This window comes from Rhincodon typus, chromosome 10 (assembly GCF_021869965.1).
Source record: "Rhincodon typus isolate 14 chromosome 10, sRhiTyp1.1, whole genome shotgun sequence".
NCBI lineage: Eukaryota > Metazoa > Chordata > Chondrichthyes > Orectolobiformes > Rhincodontidae > Rhincodon > Rhincodon typus.
In genome coordinates this window covers 59,450,794-59,470,426 of record NC_063341.1, presented here as the reverse complement: position 1 = coordinate 59,470,426, position 19,633 = coordinate 59,450,794, and the positions used below count along the sequence as shown (strand labels likewise).

The 19,633-nt window shown below is 39.8% G+C and overlaps 1 protein-coding gene across 1 annotated transcript in view; it reads left to right on the top strand.

The window, feature by feature from the left end:
• Positions 1–19,633, top strand: part of szt2 (SZT2 subunit of KICSTOR complex) — a 235,180-nt gene that overhangs the window by 114,404 nt on the left and 101,143 nt on the right. Inside the window, exons 45-50 of the mRNA XM_048601538.1 lie at positions 1,950–2,052; positions 5,135–5,258; positions 5,354–5,465; positions 11,102–11,220; positions 12,364–12,528; positions 14,612–14,693. Of these exons, the coding sequence (XP_048457495.1) occupies positions 1,950–2,052; positions 5,135–5,258; positions 5,354–5,465; positions 11,102–11,220; positions 12,364–12,528; positions 14,612–14,693 (705 nt within the window). The remainder of the gene's footprint in view (positions 1–1,949; positions 2,053–5,134; positions 5,259–5,353; positions 5,466–11,101; positions 11,221–12,363; positions 12,529–14,611; positions 14,694–19,633) is intronic.

The window sequence follows — 19,633 nt, the reverse complement described above, 5'->3', positions numbered from 1 at the left end:
GAATTGGTGCATACAGATTCAATTGTAGCTTTCACCAGAAAATTGGTTACGTATTTGAAGGAGAAAAAAAATACAAGGGAATGAGAAAAGTACAGAGAAGTGGACTAATCTGCTCTTCAAAACATTTGGTGCTGTCTTAATAAGATGGATGGTCTCCTGTGCTGTGTTAGTCTAGATTCTTTGATTTCACAACATTAAAATAGTGTTTAACCTTGTAAATATAGCTGCCAAACAAACAGTGTGAAGAGAAGGTGTAAATGGGAATAGCAATTTTCAAAAGCTGCTGCCGAAAAACAAGCCAGCAGCGGTGATCTAAAACTGTTAAAGTCATTGTTGTGGAAGGTTGTGATGTATCCAATCGAAAGATAAGGTTCTGTCTTTGGATAGCAGATTGAGATTCATTGAAACAGGGAAGGAAGTCAAGGACAGAAAGGTCTTCGTAAGAGTGGGCCAGGAAATTAAAATGGCACAGACTTTGGGCCAGGCTTACAGACTAAACCGAATTCTTTCACAGAGTAGTCCTCCAATCGCTGTTTGGTCCCAACAGCTTCCACAGCCAGGTTGAAGCTACCATCAAATATGTCCCCTCCCACCTCACCCTACCTCACCCTTTCAACATTCCAAAAAGACAGTTCTGAGGAAGGGTCACCGGACCCGACATGTTAACTCTTGACTCTTTCTTCACAGATGCTGCCAGACCTGCTGAGCTTTTCCAGCAACTTTGTTTTTGTTCCAAAGAGAATGTTATGTTGCAATAATCTGGATCCTGAACACAACCTGTTCTTCCCAATTAAACTTCAAGTGCAATTGCAGGAGGTGTAACATCTGTCCTGCACTTTAATAGATATTGTTTTTTATTTACTATACTGTATTTACACCTATGATACTCTTTCCTCCAAATTGAGAAGACCAGATACAGACTAGAATGACCCCTTTATAGAACAACTTGGTTCACTCTGCAAACCTGATCCCAAGCTTTTGCCATTTAAATTATTAGACTTGTATCTGCTCTGACCTCTGATAGTTCTATCTGGTTCTAGTGTAGCTCAAGACGAGCTCTGAAGAACAGCACCTCATTTTTTGATTAAGCATATTATGACATTTCAGCCTTATCGTTGAGTTCAGCAGTTTCAGTTCATAACTGCTGTCTGTTTTTACACCATCTTTTCATCCTGTGTTCTTAACTTTCCCATTACCATCATCTTTTGCCTTGCACTATTACTGTTTTGTCACTTAATGTCTCCTTCATCTTACATCCTATCACATACCTTCCTTTTTGCTTTTTTTCCCTCCTTTCCTTCCATTTCTCTACCTTTGTAACTTGCTTAAAGCCTGTTGCATCACCAACTTTTCCAGTCTGATAATAAGTCTTTGACCAGATCCTGCTTAATGTGCTGTTTCCAAAATTTCCTATTTTTGCTTTATATTTCCAACATTTTGCACTGTTTAACTTTATGGCATCTAAACAGTCCCATAACTGACTTGTATTTGAATTGAATAGCTAGGTTCTTTGATGTTTCAAACAATTAAAGAAACATTAATCATCTAAGAGAAAGAAATTCAATAAAAGCCTTCAAGGACGAATTTGATAAACTTGATTGAGGGGAAAATTGCAGAATGTGGAGAATGAATGAGCAATAGCTGGATTGCTGTTTGAAAGAACTGGCACCAACTTATTGGTCTGAATGATTTCTGTCTGCGTTGTATGATTTTATTGCTGTTTCATCTATGGCTAAATAAGAATGATCAGATTTTATTCATTGCTCTTAACACTGAACTTAACCTCCTTCATCCGCAGTCCTAATTTTTTGTCGTATTACAAATGATCACTCTCCTTGATCCTGTATGACTTATAATTTCTCTCCACATCTTGCACATTTACTGAACTTCACTTAATTTAACTTCACTTACTTTATTTAACGTGTAGCTTGTTTACTTATATTTTTCAGCTATTCAGGCCCTGAGGTCTGTTCTAAATGCTTTTTCGGTCGTGAACAGGAAAAATATGTTTGTATACCAAGAAAGGGCCACCAAGTCTGTATTTTACCTAAGGTAAGAAAGCAGCCCAGAGGATAGTGCTGCAGCAATTGGCAATAAGTTGGCAGTGTCCTTCTAGTCACAGGACTGGGGACAGCCAAGAGACTTAGGAAAAATTACACAGATACGACAAAAGGAAGTTGTGATTAAAAAGTATCTGAGTGACACCAAGAAGGTGTAATCCATATCTGACTGAGACATACGCCTGAACTAGAGAGTTTTTGTTTTTGAATGCCAGAAATGGAAAGAAATTCAGCTTACCGTGTTAGTATTCTTTTCATTTAGAAATGTGAAAAACGTCATTATGATTTTAAAGCAACAGCTGTAATTCTATACACTATTTGGATAGCATTTTGAAATGGGAAGCAAAACTTCAGACTTGATTATAGTTTTGAAATCATTCCAACATGCTTTTGTTTTTATATAAGATACTAATTGATCTTTTTAGCGTTGTCTATATAAAATATGCAGTACTGTCACCCTTTATTTTTTCACTTTACTAACTTGCAATCACCTGCTTATTTTTGTATTTACTACAGCTACCTTTGTGTTGCCTTTGAAATATGTTTACTTCTACATTACTTATGTGTTGGTCCTTTGGATGCCTGTTAAACATTTAATGGAAATAATATTTTCTCAGTTGAGCTCTTGTTGGGTTTATCATTATTGCTGATTATCAGGAACTTTGTTACTGGGACATATTCATTTTAAGCAAACAAAAATGTAATAAAATAAAGGGCAGAATGCCTAATTTACAACTAAGCTTTTTGGAGTAAAATTATGAAGCATTTTTTTTTTTTTTTTTTACACAAAGAATAGTGAAATTATGGAACTTGTTCCCCTAAAATTAACTGCTGGACGAATTGAGATTGAGATCAATAGATTTCTTGTTAGTTCAAGGTATTGAGGCAAATGGACAAAAGCAGAGCTGGTATGGTCTTATTAAATGGGGTAACAGTTTCAAGGGGCTGAATAGCTTAATGTTGTTTCTGTATTTCTGGTAATACCTTGATTGTGATTTTTTTTGTCTCACTTTATTGAAGCAAAATAAAACAATTAAGCAGTTTGTTTATTTTCAACTAATGTAGAAAAGATAAGTCATTAATACGCATATTTTTCTCCCTTTTCATGATTAATCTTGTCTTCTTCTTCACATTAATGTTTCTGAAGAAAGATGAATTCTTCATAGGATTAAAACAAAAGGAAACAAATTGTTTTGGAAAAGAAATGTGCAAGTGGTGCAATACTCAGTTCATTATATTTTCTTAAACTCATACTTTGTATACAAGCTTTGCCAAGTTTCTTGTTTCAAGTCCAGTTTGAAGAGAGGTTATAATATTAGCAGAAGAAGGTGACACACACATACAGCTCAGAGGTCATCATATCTTTGATTTAGCCACACATTGAGTTGCAGTCTTCAGAAATAGGTATGATCATATTGGCATTTCAGAGATATAGCCACAAGGAGTTCAAACCTAGGAACTAAACATTCAGGAATATGTGACTTTGCAAAAGATCAGGTAGGAAGGAAAGGATGGTGGGGTAGCATTGTTAGTAGGATATGGAAAAAGGACAAATCAAGAAATGATCTTTGATCAGATGATGTAGAATCCATATTGGCGGAGGTAAGAAATAAAATAAAACGTACAGGATTCTGAGGCGACTTGACAGAGTAGATGCAGAGAGGTTGTTTATCCTTGTGGGAGACTGTAGGATCAGAGGACATAGAATAAAGGGTCACTCTTTTCAGACCAAGATGAGGAAGAATTTTTTCTGAGAATACTGAATCTGTGGAATTGTTCACAACAGAGGGCTGTAGAGGTTTGGTCGTTAAGTATGTTCAAGGCTGAGTGAGACAGATTTTTAATGTGTAAGGAAATCACTGATTCTGGGGAAAAGGGAAGTGACATTGAGGGTTATCAGGTCAGAGCAGAGCAGATGCGATGTGCTCAATGGCCTATTTCTGATACCATGCCTTACAGTCTTATTCTCCTGGAAGTCTCTAAAACTAGGTTCTAAAAGAAATCACAATGGCTACAGTTACGTACAAGTTAACCATTAAACCCTGTGACAAACCGAAAATCCATATGCTACTTACTCAAATTCAAAAATCCAGACGCTAAATGGTATTAAAATATATATAAATCATATGTGTTATATCCCAAGAGAGCCAGTAGTACTGCTTCCGGAGCCTGACCATGTACTTTACCCCAGTCTAAAAATCAATCATTCACCCTCTGATTCTGCTCAATCAAATTTCTCTTCATACTGCCACTGACCCTTTTTTTCCAATATCTTCAATTTTTTTTGGCAAACTTGTAGCATTTTATCAAACAACTTTTGGAAGTCCTTGAATACCACACCATCCTCAGCATGATTTATTTTTGAAAAGATTTGTGCTGAATTTCATAATCCACACTTGTCGAGATTTTGTCCTTGATAAATGTTTCTAACAGCATTCTAGCCACCAGAGCTAAGCTAACCTGCCTGTAGTAGCTGGGTTTATTCTTAAATCCTTTTTGAAAAAATGTATTGCAATTCTCCAGCCCTCTGGTTTCATCTTGTATCCTGTGTTGGAGGATTATGGCCATCACCTCTGCAATTCCCACCTGTCCTTCTGTACACTCGAATCCACACCATTGCTTTCCTGTTGACTTTACTATGATCGTTTTGAATTGAAGTTTCTTCCATGCATTTGTTTCACATTTTGCTAAAATAAATAGTCAGGTGGCAATAAAATGGTAAAATATTGAAAAACAAATTGGGCAGTAAACCAAGAGTCTAAGAATGCAAGGCACGTGAATCTTTCAGTTCAAGTTTAAAGAGATATAGTACTAGTTTGTTCCAATTAGGCTGATTTACTTTTTCATTAATTTCTTTGCTGGGTTGGTGGATGATGCATGGTCAGTTCTTGCTTCCTCATTACCTGATTAGGTCTGGATTTATATAGGGGCATCAACTTATTGGCAAAAAATTAAAATCACATACTATCATATTAAGCCTCAATTGTATTGTAATATTACAGTAAATTGCATGTAGCCTAGTATTTGACCACTGATAATTGCTTCCTTCCTTAACACATTATCATTTCTTCCAGACTGTCTGAAACAACATGCAGTGGCAACTCACCAGATTGGGACAGGGAGATTCAACCCCCATTGTCTTCTCGTTCACTGGCGTTAACACGCAGCCAGGAACCGATACTCATTGATGAACTCGGGGTAAAGTCGAGCATTGATATTTTTATGTATCCCTCACTTTTATCTGAATTAGTTTGAACTTTGCTCATAATTCTCTTCTTTTATGTTCAATCCAGAGTTCCAGACCCTTTGTGGATTCCACCCCTTCCCGAAGTGCGGAGTCATCCCGACCTGTTGGCCAAGTAGATAAGCACATTCTACTGATGGTACACGGTGTTGGACAGGCAGGTAGGATTGCAACTTCTGATACTAAATCAGAAGCATCTAGGCAATTTGGGAATAAAATTGCTGTAAAGTTAGGAAAATGTATCCTACAGTAACAAGTGAAATCACAAAATGATCAGCAATCAGAATTCCAAAAATGGCAAGTCAGCTGTGAAAATCTGATGTGCTGTATTAAGGAAACACTTTTAATCAAAATCCTTTGCAGCAGTCTTATTCTAGTCACTGATTGAAGTGTTATCTGCACTATCAGTCAAGGTTGAGGTCAAGCTGAACAATCAGCTAACCAAACAAATTTGCACAGGTTGTACCTTCTGTCTCAAATTCAATTTTTCCGTCTGTCATCAGCCATCTCATTTGAAATTCTGAAATTGGACTTACTTGACACTGCTCGAATCTCCAAGCCTCTACCTTTTGAAAATCTGTACTAAGGAAGAAAAATTTGTATTTCTACATCAGCTTTGAGCCATAGAGGCATTGAGATATACAGCATGGAAACAGGCCCTTGGTTCCAACTCATCCGTGCTGACCAGATATCCAAAGTTAATCAAGTCCAATTTGCCAGCATTTGGCCCATATCGTTCTAAGCCCTTACCATTAATGTACCCATCCAGATGCCTTTTAAATGTTGTATTTGTATCAGCCTCTACCACTTCCTCTGGCAGCTAGTTTCATAGACGCACCACCCTCTATGTGAAAACGTTGCCCCTTAGGGCCCTTTTAAAACCTTCCCCTCTTACCTTAAACCTACACCCTCTAGTTTTGGACTCCCCTGCCCTGAGGAAAAGGCTGTTCACCCTATCCATGCCCCACGTGATTTTATAAACTTCTATATGGTCACCCCTCAGCCTCCGACGCTCTGGGGAAAATATCCCCAGCCTATTCAGCCTCTCCCTATAGCTCAAACCTTTCAACCCTGGCAACATCCTTGTAAATCTTTTCTGAACCCTTTCAAGGTTTGCAACATCCTTTCTATTGCTGGGAGATCAGCGAGATTGAACACAGTATTCCAAAAGTGGTCTAACCAATGTCCTGTACAGCCACAGCAAGACCTCCCAACTCCTATACTCAATGCACTGACCAATAAAGGAAACGTACCAAAAGCTGCCTTCACTGTCCTGTATACCTGTGACTCCACTTTCAAGGAACTATGAACCTGCACTCCAAGTTCCTTTGCTTGGCAGCTCTCCACAGGACCTGACAATTAAGTATATATATCCTGCCCTGATTTGCCTTTCCAGAATGTAGTCTCTCACATTTATCTAAATTAAACTGCATCTGCCACATCTCGGCCCGTCGGTCCATCTGATCAGTGTCCAGTTATACTCTGAGATAACCTTCTTGGCTGTCCACAACATCACCAATTTTGGTGTCATCTGCAAACTACTATGCATAGTTCTTATATTCACATACAAATCATTTATTTAAGTTACAAAAAACAGTGGATCCAGCACCAATCCATGTGGCTTATTGCTGGTCACAGACCTCCAGTCTGAAAGGCCATTCTTCACCACCACCCTCTGCCTTCTACCTTCGAGCCAGTTCTGTGTGAAAATGACTGATTCTCCCTAGAATCCATGTGATCTAACTTTGTTAACCAGTCTACCATGCGGAACCTTGTCAAGCACCTTACTGAAGTCCATGTAGACCATGTCCACTGCTCTGCCTTCATCAATCCTCTTTGTCACTTCCTCAAAAAACTCAATCAAGTTAGTGAGACACAGTTTCCCTCGCACAAAGCCGTGTTGACCATCCCTAATCAGTTCTTGCCTTTCCAAGCACATGTAAATCCTGTTCCTCAGGATTCCCTCCAACAACTTGCCCACCACTGATGTCAGGCTCACTGGTCTGTAGCTCCCTGGCTTTTCCTTACCATCTTTCTGAAAAAAGGCACCACGTTTGCTAATCTCCAGACTTCCGGCACTTCACTTGTGGCTAATGATGATGAAAATATCTCGGCAGGGGCCCAGCAATCACTTTCCTAGCTTCCCACAAAGTTCTAGGGTACACCTGATCAGGTCCTCGGTATTTACCCACCTTTATGCGTTTTAAGACAACAAGGACCACCTCCTCGGTAATATGGACATTTTTCAAGATGTCATTATTTATTCCCCAAGTTTACTATCTTCCATATCCTTCACAGTAAACACTGATGCAAAATATTCGTTTAGTGTCTCCCCCATCTCCTGTGGTTCTACACATAGGTGGCCTTGCTGATCTATAACTGGCCCTATTCTCTCCCTAGTTACTCTTTTGTCCTTAATATATTTGTAGAATCCCTTTGATTCTCATTAACTCTGTTTGCCAAAGCTATTTCATGTCTCCTTTTTTTGCCGTCCGGATTTCCCTCTTAAGTATACTTCTACTGCCTTCATACTCTTCTAGGGGCTCACGCGATTCCTGCTGTCCATACCTGACATATGCTTTCTTTTATTGAATAATGTTAAAGGGTTTTACAACGAATGAAGTGCTGTCTGAAGTGAGGGGTGGAATCTCTGCTCCAGGAAGTGGTGAATTTGGAGGTCATAGAGCATACGGCATGGAGACAGGCCCTTTGGCCCAAACTCCTCCATGCTGACCAAAATGTCCATCCACTCTAAACTCGTCTCTGCAGTTGGCCCATATCCTTCTAAACCTTTCCTATCCATATATTCACATAACAGAACATAATCAAAGACCCCTTCCACCCTATTATACTGTCTTCCACCCTCTTTGTCGGGCATAAGTTATAAAAGGTTGTTAACATGTACAAATAGATTCAAGAACAGTTTCTTCCCTGCTGTTATTGGTCTTCTGAATGGACACCTCAAATTTTAAATTTAATGGTGATCTTGCTATCTGTGCACTTTCCCTGCAGCTGTGACATTGTATTCTTCACTCTGTTATATTACCATATGAACTTTGTTTGGTATGATCTGCCTGTACTGCATGTAAAACAAAACTTTACACTGTACCTAGGTACATGTTACAATAATAAATCAAATCAAATCAAATCAAGTTGCTCATTAGATCACAGACCTGACCATTTGCTTTTAGGAGCAAATTGTTAAGTGAATTTTCTGTCTCTGAGGTTGTGGGTGTCTGGTGAGTTTCTTACTTTTTTTCACACAAAGAATATTGTGAAAAAGTTGTTTATAATTTTACATCTATATGAATGCAATACAGAAAATCATAAAGTGCTAACATGAGCAAATTGTTATACAGTGCAATGTATAAAAAGTGAAGTAGTGAGATAGCCTTACACATTCAGTGAATACATATGCCTGAGTTCTAAAATAGTAAGATTATACAGTTCCAAACTTGAACATACATTGTTTCAAAGTTAACTCTTAACAAAAATAAGTTTAATCAAATCTAGGAGATAGTAGGAACTGCAGATGCTGGAGAATCTGAGATAACAAGGTGTAGAGCTGGATGAGCACAGCAGGCCAAGCAGCATCAGAGGAGGAGGAAGGCTGACGTTTCGGGCCTAGACCCTTCATCAGAAATGGGGGAGGGGAAAGGGGTTCTGAAATAAATAGGGAGAGAGGGGGAGGCGGATAGAAGATGGATAGAGGAGAAGATACGTGGAGAGGAGACAGACAGGTCAAAGAGGCGGGGATGGAGCCAGTAAAGGTGAGTGTAGGTGGGGAGTTAGGGAGGAGATAGGTCAGTCCAGGGAGGACGGACAGATCAAGGGGGTGGGATGAGGTTAGTAGGTAGGAGATGGGGGTGGGGCTTGAGGTGAGAGGAGGGGATAGGTTGGAGGAAGGACAGGTTAGGGAGGTGGGGACGAGCTGGGCTGGTTTTGGGATGCGGTAGGGGGAGGGGAGATTTTGAAGCTTGTGAAATCCACATTGATACCATTGGGCTGCAGGGTTCCCAAGCGGAATATGAGTTGCTGTTCCTGCAACCTTTGGGTGGCATCGTTGTGGCACTGCAGGAGGCCCAGGATGGACATGTCGTCTGAGGAATGGGAGGGGGAGTTGAAATGGTTTGCGACTGGGAGGTGCAGTTGTTTATTGCGAACCGAGCGTAGGTGTTCTGTAAAGCGGTCCCCAAGCCTCCGCTTGGTTTCCCCGATGTAGAGGAGGCCACAATGGGAACAGTGGATGCAGTATACCACATTAGCAGATGTGCAGGTGAACATCTGCTTGATGTGGAAAGTCTTCTTGGGGCCTGGGATGGGGGTTAGCGGGGAGGTGTGGGGGCAGGTTAGCACTTCCTGCGGTTGCAGGGAAAAGTGCTGGATGTGGTGGGGCTGGAGGGGAGTGTGGAGCGAACAAGGGAGTCACAGAGAGAGTGGTCCCTGCAGAAAGCAGATAAGGGTGGGGAGGGAAAAATGGCTTTGGTGGTGGGGTCGGATTGCAGATGGCGGAAGTGTCGGAGGATGATGCGTTGGATACGGAGGTTGGTAGGGTGATACGTGAGGACAAGGGGGATTCTGTTTTGGTTGTTATTGCGGGGCGGGGGTTTGAGGGATGAGTTGTGGGAAATGCGGGAGACACAGTCGAGGGTGGTCTCGACCACTGAGGGGGGGAAGTTGCGGTCCTTGAAAAACGAGGACATCTGAGATGTACGGGAGTGGATGTATGGGAGTGCCTCATCCTTGGAGCAGATGCGGCGGAGGCGAAGGAATTGGGAATAGGGAATGGCGTTTTTGCATGAAGGTGGGTGGGAGGAGGTGTATTCTAGGTAGCTGTGGGAGTCTGTGGGCTTGAAATGGATATTGGTTTCTAGGTGGTTGCCAGCGATGGAGTCAAAGAGGTCCAGGAAGGAGACAGAGGTATTAGAGATGGTCCGGGTGAACTTAAGGTTGGGCTTGAAGGTGTTGGTGAAGTGGATGAACTGTTCGAGCTCCTCGTGGGAGCACGAGGCGGCGCCGATACAGTCATCAATGTAATGGAGGAAGAGGTGGGGTTTAGGGCCAGTGTAGGTACAGAAGAGGGATTGTTCCACAAATTAAAATGCTTTTTTAATAAAGATACTACAAAATAAAACAAAGCACAGCTGTGATGAAGATTTTCTTTTCTCCAGTAACTCCCTTCTTGTCTTGATCCGTTGCCCATTATGGATTGGAAGGATGTTAACTTGACTTTGTGCAATATTCAAAGTTGAATTTCTCACAGTCCGGCTCTGTGAAATGGAAATGAGTTATACGAGGGCTTCTGGCATTTGTCCTTTAGTTTTAAAACACAGTAGTGTGTTACTTTCATCCCATGGTGCATTTCTTTGTCAAGTGAGGTTAAGCAGATTCATATATGATTTGAAGTAACATTAGTTACAGTTAAGTAGAATAATATATTAGGTAAATTGATGAATATACTTTACATTGTTATAACTAAATTAATCATGAAATGTTAAATTACTTACTGGTGCTACATGATCTTTAGCAAAGTGGTGGAAGGTGTCAAGGCAGTGCTATCAAGCAGCACTTGCAAAGGTATTCAGGTTGGGTTCTGCTAGGACCACTCAGGCCTGTCCCTTGAAATATGTTGGAATCATCTGTTTATAATACAAGTCCAATGCAAACACTTGTTAATGTCGGTGCAAGTGTACATCTAAGAGTTTGGTGTATTTGTGTACATATTGGTCAGCTTTGCACTTCACAGTAATATTGCATAATTCGTAGATTGTTTAAATAATATTATTGCTGTTCTCAGGACCTGAAATCACAGATGAGTTGGTGAAGGTCCTGCGAAGGCGATTGGATGAAGCAACACTTGATATCATCACAGTCATGTTGGTCCGGAACTGCAAACTGACTCCGGCTGATGTAGAGGTACATTGAGCATCAACGTGAGGAGGCGGCTGGCTGTACTAATGCGTTCAGTCTTTCTGCTGTCTAATTAATTGAATGTATGAACCAGATATTACTCCCTTTCATCTGTTTTTACCTAAATGATATGAAAACAGATGCCTGCTCCTTTTATTAAAGCTACATTTGTAAAGGGTTCAATGTCCATTGATGAGACAGGAGGAGAGACTCATTTATTTTGAGAGCTTTGTGAACTGTCACAGATTCACCAGCTCCACCTCTGGCTGGTCTCTGGTGAAAGAACGTAGTGCCAACACTTTCAAGTATTACTGTAATGTAAAAGCCTCGATAGTCAAGAAAGAAGTTAATGGTAATTAAGGAGCATTGTTAAACCATAGAGACAGAAAGCTGGAGAAACTCAGACGAAAGAAACAGAGTTAACATACTGAGTCTGGCATAATTCATCAGATGGAAGAGTCTCTCTCTCTCCCTCTCTCTCCCTCTGCCTGTTCCCCCCCATCTCCACAGATCTTGCCAGATCTGCCGAGTTTCTCCATCATTCACTCTTTCATTCAGATTTCCAGCATCCATGGTATTTTGCTTTCATTAAAGCGTAGTCATGGTTCATTTTAGTTGGGTTGTAATGTTACAGAAGTCCACAAGATGGCAGTAGTGGATCATTATAATAACAGAGCCTGTGATTTTGTATTTGAGATCAAAAAATATGATTTTAAACTTTAATATGGTTGCAGTGATTTAAAAAAAACTCTTCTACCTTTTTATTTGCTTGGTTTTAGAACTTTTAGATAGTGTTTGAGAATTTCATGTAGACCTGTAATAGTAAAGCCTATCCTGAAACTTTCTTCAAAACTTTTGACATCAAACTACATGTACTCAGTACACAAACCGCCTAAGTTCCAAACCTCTCCTTCTTCTGAGTGTTGTTCGTGGTGAAATCAATAATTTGTGCACTGTTTTCGGTACTGATAAAAGTTAATCTGACTGGTCAGCGCGGAAATACATAAAGCACCATTATTTTTATGACGACAATTCATTGTAACTCATTCCTAAGTCAAGTTTTCCATACTCAAACTAATTCAGGTTCAATGTTCTGTTAACTTTTTAATCAATTGCTTTTTGAAAACTTATTTTTTATCTTCTTTGCAGTTTATACAGCCACCTGGCGCTCCACCAACTGAAGTGGTGCAGTTCACAATCTCAAACTGCTGTTTACCTTGGCTGCATGCTGTAGCATATTACCTGCGTCAGAACCTGCTGATATTCCTTCATACTCCAAAGTACACAGACAGTAATGTAGAACATCACTTCCGGGTAACTAGCAGTATATGTCACTCTTCCCTAAATACAGAAGACATAATATTCTTTCTGCTAACTAAGGCATAGTGAGATAATGCATTTTGTGTCTGTGTGTCTTGATTTCTTTAAACCTAGCCACAACTATCTGTGATTGCCTGCAACCTTGTGCGTGTGGATTCTGTAGCTTTTGTTTTATGTGCCTGACATTTGTGATTTCAGTCTGGTTTTTAAAGGGCTGATTCTGGTGGAAGTAGTTTGCATGACAGGTTTTTCAACCCAGTTTTAAGTATGATTACGATTAGCTTTTTAACCAAGACCACAATCAAACACTGAACTGATGTGGAATAATGGTTTGAATGTTAATGCACTGCTAATTATTACAACTCACTGAACGCCCTAAATAATTAAATGGGAGGAAAAAGCCTGATTTTAATTTTAAAAATTTTGAGCATTTTCTAAATCCAGGTTGCCTTGTCTATCGGGTGATGATCTTGTGTTGTTAGTGGCGCAGTATGACATAGGAGAACCATCAGATGTGATCTCTGGCCCTGCAGGCCAATGCTAAAAACAGCGCAGTTGGCCTACACACCAGTACCCTGGCTGTACCTCACCTATTCTCAGCTTTGCTGGACGCGTAATTGACTAGCATGTTGTAATTACTTTCTCTTTAACATCTTATGAAAGATGCCAACTGCAATTTTCCATTCAACTTCCGGGTTCCTGCAGGTGAGATCCATGAGTTTATCTGCCTGGATGCACTTTCATTTTGAAGCACTGCCTTCTTTACTTAGCTCCTTGAAACTCCTTTCAAACAGGTATGCCTCAGTTTGACCTGCCAGCTTCAAGGGTCCACCCACTGCCCTCAAACTATTAATTGACTATCCTAGGGAAAAGCACAATAAATAAATGTTTCTCAGACAGTGCAGGCTTCTCATTCACAATTGAGCGCAGAGTTCAGAAGCCCACAGGGGGAATAAGGTTGTAGACATGCTCGCTGAGCCAGTGGGTTTGGTTGCAAACATTTCATCACCCTGCTAGGTAACATCGTCGGTGCGCCCCCGGTGAAGCGTTGTTCTGTCCCGCTTGTTATTTATATGCCTCAGTTTGTTGAGGTGTTTGGTACCACTTCCGGTTCTGTTTCTCAGTGGTTTGTACACAGGGTCTAATTCAATGTGCTTGTTGATGGAATTCCCGTTCGAATACCAAACCTCCAGGAATTCCCTGGCGTGTCTCTGTTCGGCTTGTGTGATTATGGATGTGTTATTCCAGTCGCATGCGTGTCCCTCTTTGTGTGTAGCGAGACAAGTGAAAATTGGTCATGTCTCTTAGTGGCTAGTTGGTGTTCATGTATCCGTATTGTCAATTTTCTTCCGGTTTGGCCCATGTAGTTTTTCTCACAGTCCTTGCGTGGTATTTTGTATATTACACTGGTTTTGGGTATGGGATCCTCTATGTTCGCCAGCAGCTGTCGTAGGGTAGGTATTGCTTTGTGGGCTACCCTGAATAGTCATGTGGCCATCTCTGAAACGTCCTTGATGTACGGTGGGGTGATTAGTGAAAAAAAGCAGAAATAATTGCGGATGTTGTAAATCAGGTACAAAAACAGAAGTTGCTGGAAAAGCTCAGCAGGTCTTGCAGCATCTGTGAAGAAAAAAATCAGTTAACATTTCGGGTCTGGTGATCCTTCCTCGGAACTGAGGAAGAATCACCAGACCCGAAACGTTAACTCTGACCTTTTTCTTCACAGATGCTGCATGCTTATCATTTAATCTAGTATATGTGAAATTAATTTGAATTTATTAATTGTACACTGTGAAACTACTGAAGATGATGCAAAGTTTAGAGTTCCAAATACTAGTGAATTGTTCTAATTTTCTGATTGTACACTGTACACTTGTGTACATTGTTGGCAAGCCGCCACGTCAGTCATGGTACAAGGCTAGGAGTGAAATGTTGTCTTTTATCCAGTATGCACTATACATGTGCAAGTGTCTGAAAATTGTACAAAAGATGGAATTTGTGACTGTTTGTTTTATGTGAATTAATTTGATTTTAGTGGTGAATATATTGTCTTTGTTGTGAAATTTATTTTCTACAGCACTACACTCATGGAAAAAGTGTATCTGATGCAGACATCTATCTCTACAATAAACCTGGTGGTCAAGGGACTGGCGGGAAAGGTAACATGGATCTTCCTTTTACGGCAGCTGATTCACGTGTACTAGTTTTTCTTAATAATATAATATTCTGCCTCCATTTTGTTTTGTAAATAGAAGACTAGCAATTACATTAAATGTTATCATTCATTAATCTCAACTTGCGAATGGGATTTTCTGTCTTCGGTACAGGGTAAGGCTGTTGTCGCTAAGTCTTAATGCACACTCAGGGTCATTGTTCTTTTCTCTTGCACATCTAGTTTCATTCTGGAACATATTCACTGTGATGAGAATATGTCAAGCTTCTTCACTCCTTTTGTATCTGTTATATTTTCAATTTCTTGTAAATTAAAGGCTGTTTTCATGTAATATTGCAACTGGTTCAGGTCAGGATGAGAAACCTGTGTTGAATGTCATGACAAGTTCTCTGCACTAGATGTGTTTTCACTGTCTTCCAGCCATTACGTAATCTCAAGATCTTGTTCTGATATCAGTGGAAAAGGTTAATTTGACTATTTCGTTGATTTGAAGATTACTGTGATATGACTTTGAGCTGTATTGCTTCTTGGGCTAAGATTTTAAAAACCTCCATTCTTATGGAAGTATGCTTCCAAGCCATTCATGAACTGTTTGCTTTCTAACTTGCTCTCTGAAAATTTATGACTCAAGTAATCGATAGTACCAGTTGGTATTTTTGGGAGAAGGGATTGATGTCTTTGTTTTTTATTTGTTCATGGGAGGTGGGTGTCTCTGGCCAGACCAGCATTTATTGCCCATCCCTATTGATCCCAAATAGGAGTCAGCCACATTGCTGTATATCTGGAGTCACATGTAGGCCACACTAGGTAAGGATGGCATATTTCCTTCCCTAAAGGAAGAACATTAGTGAACCAGATAGGTTTTTACAACAATCAATTGCCACTAATTTTTTTTTACTTTTAGATTATTATTGAATTCTAATTTCACCATCTGGTGGGATTTGAGTCCATGTCCCTGGAAAGTCAGTCTGGGCTTGTGGATTCCTATTCTAATGACATTACCACCATATCACTGGCTCTTCTTAGTTATTAAGCATTAATAAGAAAACTGGTAAAGAAAAGGGCATGTTAGATCTAGATTTTACTAACTCTCATGAGGGTGATCATCACTTCAAGATCTTCAGGCAGCAATATTAAATAGAGGCAGCACTGGTGACATTAAGATTCAGTAAGGACTCTATAGACTGTCAACAAAGGAAGCTGTGTTTGTTCAAACCAGTGCAGAATCCTCTGTGATCTTCAGGTTCAAACAATATCTGGCAAGTATCACATGTAATGAAATGTGACAGCATGTCTAGAAAATAGCAAATAGTTGGACTCCTAGGGAATAGGTGCATTCTGTTTGGTACCAGTTAAATTCAATTGCATCAAAAAATCTATACTGGTAACACATACAAAGGTGTCAAGCTTATAAAATAAATGGATCAAAAACGCACACAACGCAATTGCCAACAATGAGAATCTTTTCAAGGCCCTGCCTTGCAGGTAAATCAGGATCTTATTTCAGGCTCCTAAGTTTGCTACTGAATGGTTGTAAAAAGAATTTTCTATTCTTGGTATGATTTCCAGATTTCCAGATTTCCATCCAGAAAGAATACCTTATCAAAAAGATCTAGCAGGCAAAAGCATTGGCACTTCTAAGCAAAGAGAGAAGTCCTAGGTGGAGAAATCTGTTGATGCCACGCCTATTTGATGTCTTTGAATTTAAACGGGACTTATTCTCGGAAATGCCAAACGTTGCATTTTCTTTTGGTGCAAACTGATGTTTACCCTGTAGTGTTTCTGAAAATAGAATTAAGTTGAAGGCTGTTGTGTTGTTTTGCATTGCATTGGTTTTGAGGAATGAAAGTGACGTGCCAAATTTTATAGCGTAGGATACCACTGAAGTTTAGAAGAGTAAAACGGTCAGATAAATTGGCTAATAGTAATTAGGAGCTACTGAAGTTGATTGAAAACCAAAACTTATTGGGAGAAAATAAGAATAACTGGAATGCTATTAAAGTAGAGGACTTCTAAAATTTTACAAGTTGCAGGTGTAATCCCTTAGACTATGCCTCTGCATGGGAGGAATTCAGGATGTATTCCAAAGTGAGGACAGATATCTGAATGGGGTAGGCCTCAAGGGTATACAATGATATTTAATGGGACAGGGCCCTTTGGTGCCTTTTCTGAATAAGAATGATGCTGTATCCTGCTTGCATGCAGGAGGTTCTATTACATTTGAAGTAAGAACAACACATAGAGTGAACATCCTGACATTTTCAGTGTTGTATTATGTGACCTTATTTATTAGAAACAATATTACTGTGGGATAATAATTTAGCTAGTTGACTCAAGGACTCCTGAAGGGAAGCAGTATGATAGAGCTGCACCAGAGATTTGGCTACTCCTTCAGTGTCACAGGACTCGAAATGTTAACTCTGCTTTCACCCCACAGATGCTGCCAGACCTGATGAGTTTCTCCAGCAATTTTTGTTTGTAAATTTCTTATTTCCTACACTAACCATGTTTTGAAGTTTCAGATCAAAGTAAAGGTTTTTGTTGGCTCTCACCCAGTAAATGGTAAATTGGCTGAAGCAAATTTCACAGAAGTTCATCTCACGGTCTTGATTGGATTTGATCCCACAATCCAAAGGCCTGTGTCACATCGGGAAGTTGCACGTTGCATGGATAATGGCTGTTACACTATAATGGGGAGAGATTGATGATGGAGGTAGAAAATTAAACATCAGGTGACCTTATGGAGGTTTATAAAATCATGAGGGGCATGGATAGGGTGAATAGCCAAGGTCTTTTTCCTGGGCTAGGGGAGTCCAAAACTAGAGAGTGTAAGTTTAACGTGAGAGAGAGAGAGATTTAAAAAGGACCTGAAGGATAACCTTTTCATGCAGAGGTGGTATGTGTATGGATCGAGCTGCCAGAGTGAGTGGTGGAGACAGGTACGATAACAACCTTTTAAAAGGCATCTGGATGGGTGCATGAATAGAAAGAATTTGGAGGAATATGGGTCAAATGCTGGCAAATGGGACTATGTCACATTGGGATGGCTGGTTGGTGTGGACAAATTGGACCGAAGGGTCTGTTTTCATGCTGAATGACTGTAACAGTCTATGCACAGAAAGGACAGGGGGTGAGACACCATTCTTGCTGTGGGATGATTAGTGGCTATGCAGCAAGTTTTCGTTAAGAGAATAGAAGGTGAAATGGGTGATGCTTTGGAGCAGGCAAAACAAAACAGTAATGCCATGCAACACGAGAGCGAACAAGAATTAGTGCTGCCAAAATACATGAGAGTTGCGGAGACGTATATCAGAGAAAGTAAAACAAAGCTATCACAGCCAGAACAGGTGCTGGAAGGATGAGATTCATTGGGACTAAAGGAAGTGAAAGAGATACTGCTAGCATTGTGGAGTTTGTTATTCAAGGTAGGTGAGATTTTACAAGAATGAACACTTCTCTGGGAATCAAAGGAAAAAAAACACATGCGTAATTACATTGGATTGAAAAAGAAAGGTAACGCAGAGACCCATTACAGTGACAAAAGGAATTAAAGGTGCTGTGGAAGAAAACAAAGGGGAAATATTACACCACAGGGAAATAAGAGCGAAATGATACTGTTGGTAGGAGCTTTGGATGAAAAGCAATGCTAATTTAGGGCATGGATAGGAGTTTACCAGAGAACTGCTTGCATGATAAAAAATAGGACAGAAGAAAAACTAACCATGCTGTGTTGTATTCTAATATATCCTTTGAGAAATAATTGATAACAGTAATAATTTAAATTTAACTTAATGAAGTCTAAAACAAGATTAAATGACCGCTTGGGTGAATCTTGCATGTCGATGTTTATTAAACGCAAAGGAAAAGAAAATGAGAGCTTAATTTTGATGATCAGTCTTCACACTAGAATTATATGATGGTTACTGCACATTGCTCACCATGGTAACAATAAGGTAACAATGTTATGAATTTTCCAGTTGGTAGAAAAGAACCTTGTTACTACATTTTAACAATTGTGCTGATTGTTTTTGAATTTCGAAAATAGTAGTAACAAATTTGTGCACTATTTGACCAACTGAATGGAAAAAATGGCACATCTTATTTCCTTTGCCAATGTTGTTAGACCAGTAAATGAGCACCCTGTTTTTGCCCACATCTTTCTCTGAAGAACTGCTGATAGCTTGCAGTCTTTCACACCATATTGTTACACTGGATCTCTGCCAATCCTGATAAGTCTAGATTCGGATATTTCAGGGTGAGTCCCCAGTCTCTCACTGTCATTTTCGGGAACAGGAGTAGGCCATTCAGCCTTTGTGACCATTCTACTGTCAAGTCCATAAACTACTCCATTGACTTCACTTTACTTCATGTTCCTTGATATCCTTTAATTCCCCCCCAACTCTTCCAAAAAAAATCTATACACCGCCTCAGCGTTTTCATCTGAAAAATTCACAGAATTCTTGCGTTTTGGGAAGCAAATTCCAGATGCACACTTATATGAAATAGAAAGCTTCCTAGTTCACAGCTAACTGCTCTAACTTTAAAATTATCCTCTTCTGCTCTGGATTTCCCCACCAAAATAAATTATCTGCATCTACGCTATGAAATTTCTTTATGATTTTAATCTCAATTAGCCAACACTTGCTTCTTGTAAACTCAAGATAACACAAAATGAGCTTGTGCAATTTATTCTCATAATCTAACCTTTTACTTGTTTCTTGATTTATTCTGATGATTCTGTACTTTACTTCTTCCAATGCTAGTATATCATTCCTGGGATTCATTACCAAAGGAACACAGCACTCCAGATAACGTCTGGTGAAAACTGAAGCTTAGTTTCCTTTCCTTTGAATTTCTGCTCCTTACAGATAAAGGCCAGCATTCTATTAGCCTATTTGATTAACATTGCATTTGTGCACTAACCAT